The sequence below is a fragment of the Propithecus coquereli genome, unplaced genomic scaffold (genome assembly GCF_000956105.1).
Source record: "Propithecus coquereli isolate 6110/MARCELLA unplaced genomic scaffold, Pcoq_1.0 Scaffold59, whole genome shotgun sequence".
NCBI lineage: Eukaryota > Metazoa > Chordata > Mammalia > Primates > Indriidae > Propithecus > Propithecus coquereli.
The window spans coordinates 4,806,401-4,816,525 of record NW_012151840.1 but is presented as its reverse complement, the minus strand read 5'-3'; the positions used below and the strand labels follow the sequence as shown (position 1 = coordinate 4,816,525).

The 10,125-nt window shown below is 46.4% G+C and overlaps 1 protein-coding gene across 1 annotated transcript; it reads right to left on the bottom strand.

Annotated features, from left to right (window-relative positions):
* Positions 1-1,585: 1,585 nt before the first annotated feature.
* Positions 1,586-1,870, bottom strand: LOC105821847 (late cornified envelope protein 3A-like). Its single transcript, XM_012658647.1, is given in 1 exon segment — positions 1,586-1,870. A coding segment is annotated over 1 exon segment (285 nt).
* Between the last annotated feature and the right edge of the window lie 8,255 nt (positions 1,871-10,125).

Below are 10,125 nucleotides of genomic sequence, written 5' to 3'. Positions count from 1 at the left end.
CCTACCATCCACAAGTGATACCAGTGACAATGTCTGGACACCTTACTCCTGTCAGGGCAACAGGGAATTGCTACCCAAAGACTAAGATCCAGGGACTTCCCATACACTTACGTAATAGCCAGTATCATTCCAGCTCATAATTGGATTACTCCTCAGTCTGTCTGCTACACTATTAGTGTCTCAAGGATGAGAACTGTATTTTATACATTTTTGAATCCTCTGTGTCTACATATTGCTGAAATGTGTACTCGATTCATATTGTTTGAATGAATGAGTGAATGAATGCATAAAAGATTATGGACAACTAGCCTTCAAAAGTCCTGACGATCAGGGTCAGATATTTGGGCAATATAGGGACTTCCTGGCTCCCTCCTATCAAAAAAATATCTGAGCATCTACTGATGAGTTGTTGACTTCCCTACTGAGGGGCTGGAGAGTTTAAAGAGCTGTCACTTGGATTAGAACCCATTGTCATCACCACTCTCCATGTCTCATCTCCTTTTTCCTGAGTATGAAGTAGGAAGAGAGAAAATTCTGCGGTTGATCAGCAAATACCTTGAGCCAGGTCACCCCTGCCCAGGGCCCTTTCTGTTTCCCTGCTGCCTGTAGGTTACCTGAACTGTGTGGGCTTAGGGTCAGAGGACCAGGCTCTGAGAAAAGATGGTGAGGGGCAAGGGGGTATCTGTCTGTCTACCTTATCTATCTAGATAGATAGATATAGATAGTAATGGTTTACTTTTTTATTTCTTCCAGGGGTCACTGAGCTAAGGTGTCCGGCCAGGAAAGTCAGCCCCTTCTTAACTGCCTGACCCTCAAGTAGCCTTTGGGTTGTTTGCTGCTAGTCTCTTTCTGTTGTGGTCTCAGTTCTGGGGGAGGCTGCCACCTGAGCCACCTCTGGCCCACAGATCCCACTGACCCTACTGACAGAACATTCTGGAGCCTCCGCTTGCTGCCACAGGTCTGGGGGCTGCTGTTGACCTCGGTCATGAAGACCACAGAGCATTAGGGCTGGAGGAACCAGAGGACCAAGAACCTGCTCCAGTCTGGATGGAGCCCCTCGTCCTCTTTCCCTCTGTGCCACACCTGGGGCTGAGCTTCCAAGGTGTTCTCTGAAGGATCTGAGCTGGCCCATGCAGCTCATTCCCTTTGCTTTCCAGAGCTCTATGTTTACTCCAGCTCATGCACCACCTTTGACCTTGTGAAAGACCTCCCCCCTCACCTTCATCCTAATACACAAATCCCCAAAAGGGTCTTGTGACTTTGGGGGAGTATGTCTGTTTCTGAGATAGGACCCTGCACTGGATATTGGGCAGCCGCAGAGGGTCAAGACATGGCCGTGTTAGACAAAGCTTGCAATGAGAAAGAACAGCTTTATTTTTCACAACACAGAAACATAAAGAAGGAGCGAGAAGCACTGAGACCAGCAGGATAAACCCCTGGGGAAGTACTCAAAGTCTTCAAGGAACATCTGAGTAGCAAAGAGAGGGGACAGCAAGAAGATGCACCGGGCTAGGGCTTGTTCTAGTCATTTTAAAACTTTCTTTATTTTTTTTTAATATGTTTTTACTTAATCTCATGGCTCAGGTCAGCAGCAGCCTTCAGAGCCGTGGCCACAGCCAAAGCCTCCGCCCTGCTGACCACTGCCCCCGTCATAAGAGTCAGAGCTCTGGCATCGGCATCAGTGGGACCTGCGACGCCTGTGGTGGCTCAGGCAGCAGCGGCCCTCGGAGCTGGGGCCAGAGCAGCCCCCAGAGCTCGGAGCACAGCCAGAGGCTGGGGGCAGACACTGTGCTGGGCTCTTTGGGGGGCACTTGGGTGGGGGGCACTTGGGTGGGGCCTGGCACTGCTGCTGGTTGTGCTGGCAGGACATCTCGGCAGGTCAGAGAGCCTAGGCAAAATAAAACCAAAGCAAAATACGAGTCAATACAGAGGCTTCAGTTCAGTGTCTCCTCTTTTTTTGGTTTAATTGTAGATCCTTTCCCCTAAACGCAGTCGGCGGCCAGCCACGATCTGGGCAGTGGAAATGGAAACCGATTCAGAGTTAAATCGGCTTGATACGCTGTAATTCCTTCCGCCCCCTCTCCTGCCAGGGAGGCACGGACAGACTGGGGGTGAGGCCCCAGGGGTCCTGCGCCCCACCCTCGGGCCCGGCTCCAGACCCTATGCGAACAGCGCCCCCTGCAGGCACGCGAAGCACACGCGCCCCTCCAGGGCCGCACCTCTTTGCTCGCGAATCAGAAGGGTGGAAATCAGCGAGTGTGTGAGAAGGCAACGCGCATCTCTGGGATGCTAAGCGCTGAGCGTCCTGACGTTGCTGCATCGCAGTGAACCCCCGACAGGGCTCGCGGACTCTCCTTCTCACAACCCCGCCCTTCCCCCATCCCTGTCCCATCCTGCTGCCCACCACGGGCCTCTCTGCCACCTCCACCGGGTCTGCCTCCTTCCCTCTTCTTGCTGAAGCACAGACATGTTTGCTCATCCCCTGCAGCCCAGGTGCTCTCCCCAGATAGTCGCTCACCTGGTTTTTCTGCGAGGCAGAAGGCGCTTCCTTAGGTGATTGCGGACTGAGGAACTCAGGACCTCAGCACTTTTGTCCTGAGCTGGGTTTTAGGATGCACCGCCCAAGTATGTGTACTTATTCCCACCCCAAGCGGACCAGAGGGTGACAGCACCTCACACCCTCAGGAGCAGGCTTCAGCATTTTCTTAGGCACGTGTTTTGAGGAATGACAAAAGGGAAGCAGGAAATCTCAATGACGGTCCAGCTATCCACGTTCAGGCCCTCTGCCTGTCATGCCGCTTTTATTTCTTCATTGGGCTCACATGCTCTGAATTCAGACTAAGTCCTCTGTGGGCCCTGGTAATGAGAGGACAAATGGAACTCGTTTCTGCCCTGGACTAACTCACAGCCTCTCAGAAGGCCGGATGGGCAACTGAACAATTAAGTCAGATTCTATGTGCTAAGTATACAGCGCAAGGGTGCAAAAAGGCAGCAGGCATGGGGCCACTGCTTTCTGGTGTCAGTCCTCACCGCTTTGTAAATTCCTTCAGGGGGATGATGTACTCAGCTCCTTTCTTAGGGGTGTTGACTGAGCTGAGCTTACTGGGCCAAAAATGAGATGTGTTTGGATGAGGGGTGAAAGAATGGAGCTGGGGCCGTGGCTTGAGAGGTAGAGCTCTTCAGGAAACTTCGTGGCATCTGGCATGCAGCAGGGGTGCTGGGTGGGAGGGGAGTGGGGCCGAGGTAGGACTTGGTGGAGCAGCAGATGATGTCAAAACCCGACCTCTATCTGTGGGGCCAACAGAAATCACAGTTAATGGGAAAAAAGGACAACTGTCTGTGGCTGTCTGTGGAATGTGTGAGGCTGAATCTAATTTGACATATTATATTGATGATTGATGAAGATTTTATTGAATATGTTGATAATGATGGAGGTGATGGGGTTGAAAGCACTTCACTTAATGAATAACTATGAAAATGTTTGAGGTTTGTATATGGTGAATTCATATGCACTGAATGCCATTTTCCATTTAGTTTTAGTTATAACATCAGTGATAAATTAATCATTTGATCTATCTCTAGTAATATAATACAATGTATTATAGCCTCCAAAGAAAAACTACTGTCGTGAATTTTAAAATAATCTTTATTATACTGCATGCTTCCAAAGAAAATAATCACAACTAAGATAGTATTAAGTTTCTAATAATCATAAATTTGAATCCTATTGTAATTTTAAACAAAGCATTATTTTGATCAGAGTATATGGAAGCCTGTAGGATCAGATACTTTTTTTTTGGCACAACATACACTATAAAAGGATATTAGTTCCTTCTTCCCTTCCACCCATCCTGCCACTTTGGATAATTACAATGATATGAATTCTTTTAAGAATTCTGTAGATTTTTGAATGGGGGAATGGGAATTCCAGGTGGAGAGCTGGTGAAAGGCTGGGACAGGCATGCTTGTTTTTTGAAATATTCTCCTGCTGGCATGATGGGCTCCTCGAGACTCTGCTCTGATTTAGTCTCAGAGCTAGGCTAGAAGTGACACTGCTTTTATGCCATCAAATACCCACCCCACGCCCTCCTACCTTCCTCGGGGACTCTATAATAAAAAGAGACAACTACAAAGGATGAGAATGGGCACTTTTGAAATGCCAGACTGGGTGGTGTGAGTGAGGAGACAGGAAAGTGAAAGAAAACATAGCTCTATTCACACCACTGCGCCCACTTCGATGGTGCACAGGGGTGTGAGAGAAGGGCAGAGGGAGGGGGTGGGCCTGAGGGAAAGGCGCTATCAGGGAACCCTGGGCTTCCTGCTGATTCAATCCTTATCTGAATCCAGTGTCTTCTCCACATGTATTATTATCAACCCTGCCCCCTAAAGTTGAGGAGAATGGGTTGTGGCCGGGGAAGATACTTGTCTCTTAGACTGTTGGTTCATCTAATGGTGCTCTTCTGAGTCTTCCAGGCCCAGGTCAGCAGCAGTCACTGGATCTGTGACAGCAGCTGGAAACCCCCACTTCCCCCACTGACTACTGCACCGCCATGACAGTAGGAGCTCTGGTGGTGACATTGGTGGGACCTGCAGGACCCAGGTCAGCTCAAGCAGTAGCTTCCCCTAGAGCGGGAGCTATGGCAAGATGAGACTCTAAGTGGGCTGGAGCTGGACAAAGATGGTAACTCTGAAAGGTACCTGGGGAGTGTCTTAGGGGTGGGGCACTTGGGTGGTCGTTTGGTATGGCTGATGGTTTCATTGACAGCTTATCTCGGCAGGGTCTACTCAGCATCTATTCAGATGCACCAAACAATATTTAAACATTTTGTATTTTGAAATTAAAATCACATTAATGTAGACAATATATGGGTGAGATAAACAAGTATCAGAAAGAAAATATTTTACCCAGGTTAAGTTTTTTAAGAAGACCCCTTTCTCTCCAGGCAAATAGAGAAAGTTAGTTATGTATGTACATCCGTATATCTACATGGTCTGGGCTGGGCTCCCAGCTACTTGTAGAAACTCAGACATCAGCAGTTGAACAGTGGCTGGGCTAGGAGTCGCTTTGCTCTGCCATTTAAAGCTATACAATTCCAGTGCTGGCTCCTTCTCTGTCAGGACTTCTCTCTATTCTCCATTCTCTTTTCTTTGTTCTTCACTCCTATCTTTTCTTCTTAGACTTGTGAGTCCTGCTGCAGAGAAGCTTCCCTGGTTTCAGACAAGAACTCCTCCTTGTGGAGTCAGACCAGAGGAGGAACTTGTGATGAGGGCCCTTTTCCAGGGTGAACCCAGGGCTGGGGTGTGATATGGCTCTTGGAGAAGCAGGTGGAGCCTCTTACACTTGCAGGATGGGTGAGACCTATTCCTAGCATTCTGTCCTTGCTGGTCCCTCTGAGGGTGGCCCTGTTGGAGCTCCCAGGTGGCCCCTTTCTGCCAGTGGATGAGATGAAGCTTTCCCAAGGCACATCCTTTCCTCAGGCTGAGTCCCACTGAGAAGCCGGGGATCTCCAAGGAACCAGTCATTGGGTTAGAGACTCTGGGGCTCTAGGTCTCAGTGTGTCTGTCCCTTCCTAGGACACATCTGGTTCCACCCTCTCCTTTAACCTATTTGAAAGAGCATGGGAAGAGGAGAGATCAGTTGCTGGCAGTGGGGCTGAGAGTACAAAATGGATTAAGAGAGACTTTATAGGAATATATTCAAGATTTAGCAATTCATTGTCTGTGCAAGATGGAGAATATGGATTAGTCAGGATGATGCCTTTGACTTTCCTAATAAGTAGGGACATGGAATTATGTTGAATGAGATCAGGAAATCAGGTAGAAATCTCTTTTTAGAGAGGTTTGAGTTTGGGATTACAGCAGGAGTCTGAGGTGGATATATCTCCAGGATGTTTGGAGAAATAAGGCGGGGGCCTGGTGGCCTTCTAGTCAAGAGAGACCTGGAGAGAAATTTCTTACTTGCACTCTGATTATTTTCTTCCTCCTCTCCTCCTTTCCTCATCCCTCCCTCTTCCCCTCCGTCCTTTTCTTCCTTCTTTCCTCTGGCCCTCCTATGCTCCCTTCCTCCCTCATTCCCTTTCTCCTTTCCTTCTTTCCTTCCTTCGCATCACTCACCAAGAACCAAATTATTAATAGTTTGTGATTGTGATCCCCAATCCCCAGGCTGTGGACTGGTACCAGTCCATGGCCTGTTAGAAACAGGGCCACACAACAGGAGGTACATGGTGGTTGAGAGAAGCTTCATCTGTATTTACAGCCGCTCCCCATCACTCGCATCTCTGCCTGAGCTCCGCCTCCTGTCAGATCAGTGGTGGCATTAGATTCTCAGAGGAGCAAGAACCCTACTGTAAACTGTGCATGCGAGGGATCTAGGTTGTGGCTCCCTTATAAGAATCTAATGCCTGATGATCTGAGGTGAAGCTGAGGAGGTGAAGCTGGTGCTGAGGAGTGGCTGCAAATATAGATTATTATTAGCAGAGAGATTTGACTTCACAATAAATGTAGTGTGCTTAAATCATCCCAAAACCATCTCTTCCACCCCAGTCTGTGGAAAAATTGTCTTCCATGAAACTGGTCCCTGGTGCCAAAAAGTTGGGGACCGCTGGTTTATGAGACCAAACAAAACCAGTGAATAAAATACATGATGTTTCTCTTGTCACCAGGGCTGTGATCAGCTGGGAGTGGTGGGTAGGTACAAAAATATCTAAAACTTTAAACCATGATGTAAAGATTCATGGAGGCAGTGACCATTTTATCAATAGCATAGTGTTCCTAGTAGTTCGCAGTTTATGATATAACTGTGAATTGAACCATATTTACACTATGGGGCACATGACTATGTACTAGAGACTTTGATCCTCCTGCTCTGAGCACACCCCTTTATACACATTCACCACATAGGCAGACACATACTGATGCTCCGTTGCAACTGCTTCTATCAAGCAGAATGAGGAAACCATAGATGACATCAATGAGGCCATTTCTGGATGGTCCAGTATCTTGACGATCTCATTGGGAAACAGTGACTCAATCCTCAAACACATGCACATGTCACTTCCCTCCCTTCCCTTTCCTCCCTCCCTCCCTTCCTTTCTCCCACCTTTCTTTTCTTGTTTCCTTCCTTCCTTTCCTCTTTTTTGTTATTGTAAGATGGTTTTCAAAAAGTCCACTGAGCTATGAAAAACTTGGGGGCAGGGATCATATGTTACCATTTTGAATTCCTAAGCAATGAAGGACTAAGGATTGACCTTATATTATAGAATGTGTTTAGTTCATCTTTGCTGAATTAAACTCACAGCTCTGAGAGGACAGGGACCATATCTGGGAACAGAAAATCAAGGTTTGAAGAAGGAGAGTCACAGAGGCCAAGGGTTTTGGCTAATGGCAGGAATTCTTATGGCACATTCCTCATGCTCTTGCCCCATATCTGGGCTTCTGGCAGCTAAGTACTCCTGTCCCACTACAATGGTCTGCTTTTCTTCTGGCTTCTGTATGTCCATTTTCCCCAGATGAGACTCAAGGCTCAGCAGGGACTTGGGCCTCAGAGCTGCACATGCTCCCTCGACCATGTTGAAGAGCTGCCTTTTTGCCCCATACTTGGGCAAAGCTGTGGAGGCATCAAGCCAAGAATAGAGTCGAGGATCTGACAGGGCATATCCTGTTCCAGCCAAATACACTTCTATTGTTTATGAATTACCCAGTCTTTGGTATTTTATTATAGCAGCAGAAAATGTACTAAGACATCACCTGATAGTTTCTGGCATAAATTGGAACTCAATAAAAACTGGTTAATGAACAAATGGATGAAATTTTGTTGTGAATTCAAAAGAGAATTTTAGAAGTATATTTATTAATACTATTTAAAGCAGATGTCTCCTTATGTTGATGATATTTAAGGTGACAAAGATGATATTGGTAAAAATATCCGTGTCATTTTTTGACCCTTATGGGTGTCATCTGATGATGTGGTTGTGGAGTTAGTGTGTTGTTGGTGATCTTAACCATGGAAATATTCATGTCCCCTGTGTCTCCTTTATATTCTTTTGTCCCAATAGCAAAGCACTAACAACTAGTGTATGTCGCATGGATATTGGTCAACTATATGCTACTGGAGAGAGGTTTCTGAAGGGACCCAGGGCAACCAACTAACCAAATTGCATGCCTTTTCCTTGGCTCTGTGCTTAGGTCTGTGCTAGAGCAGGGTGACAGAGACAATTAAATGAGTCTTGATTTCTGTCCTCAAGGAGCTCAGACTAATTGGAAACAGTTACACATTAAAATGAAAGGGGAGAAGGGTTTTCAAGGTCCAGGGAGAGTGTGAGCATGTGCCTGGAGGCAGCAGGATGAAAGATGAGCTCTAGCACCAATGAGTGGGGATGTCAATGGTATTATCCGAGTGATGTGATATGTGGGATCTGCTAATCCATTCTATGTTCCCATAATTACCAGCTGTTTTATTTTGAGCACAAATTATTTTCACAATTTTGTTTACTTATTTATTTTTTAGAACTCAGCAAGGCTATTATAATTTTTTTTTCAGGTTTTACAATTTTAAAGTTGATTGAAAGGAGTCCTAAATGGTTACTCTTGCAGTATGAAGGAATTATTTGTTGTATTAAACCGCTAGGCAGAAGGCCACCCAGTTGTTTTTCTAGTTAAAGAGATAAACAAAGACCAGCCCATGGCTGGTGCGGTGGGAAAGAGGGGAGCAGATGGTGGTGTCACATGCAGACCCACTCTGTTAACAGGATCTCAGTCCAATCTGAGTCTAGAATTTTCTCCATGTGGATTCTTCTCAGCTTGGCTCTAAGAAGAACTGTCTTTATCTCCCTTTTGGCACCTGAGCCTTCTTTTCCCATGTTTTCCTGAGTCATCAGCCCTGTGAAGGCTGGGGGTTAAGCTGGGGAAGGGGAGGAATGAAGAGGACACTGTGGTTGGATCTTGGGTGTTGTGACAATTTATTCTCACCTGTTCTTGGCCCCAGCAAGCAAGGAGGGTGGTGGCTATCAGCTACGGCCTCCTGTGGGAGGCATGTCAGTTGAATGAGTCCAAATGGAAGCCGGACATTGACTCAGCTTCTCAGTCCAGACTTTTTGGCAGCCCAGATGGACAGGACAATGGGGGGTGCCACCTACAGGCCTTGGTTTCTGCCCCAAGGGGAGAACCAGTGACAAGATCACAATCATCCATGATAAACCTGTCTGCCACATCTGTTAGTTTCTGTTATCAGCTTCCATTATTGGCCTGCCACTAAGAAGAGGAGTAGATGCAGCGTTCATAGTACACTGTTAATTTGGCTATAGTCATAAATCTTCCTCACCCCCTTTACAACTTCTAAATAAAAAGCCTGGGTACCTGATTCTCTCTGCCAACACTACCGTGTAGGCCCTTTTTTCATCTGGAAAAAGTAAAATAAACTTGTCTTTCTTTCTATCCTCAACTTTGCCTGGAGAAATCTTTCTCAAAATCCACGTACACTAGCTCTCCACCCTAACATTTCTGCCTGACTGCTTTGAGCTGGGACATTGGTCTTCTCTCGCCTCAGACTGGACCCACACCATCCGCTCTTCCAGGTCTCCCACTTGCCAGCTACAGCTCTCGGGATTTCTCAGCCTTCATAATCATGTGAGCCAGTTTCTAATTTCTTACAATAAATCCCTATCTCTGTATCTATATCTATCTGTATCTATATCTAGATCTATATCTCCTGTTCTTTCTGTTTCTTTGGAGACTCCTGATAAATGCAGGGGGTAATCAGTTAAAATGGAAAAGGAAAAAAAGCAGGCAATATGCTGAAAAATAAGGTAGAGGATATGAATATTACAGAAAAGCAAAAAAATGTGGCCAATAAATACATAAACATAAACTCAAAATTACTACTATGAGAATTTCAAATTAAATTAACAGTGACATACCATTATCTATCTCAGTGGCAATGATTACAAAAAGCAGCAAAGACAAGGAGTCCCAAGCATGATTGGGAGGAATTAGAGTGGAAGAACACAGGTAGAGATGTCAACTGTGAGCCATCACCCTCATCCAGAAGGGACAGGATGACTTGCTTAGGAGAGTACAATCTTGTCAGGGTCTTGCTCTAAACTGAACCTATAACCTCCCCACAGACAC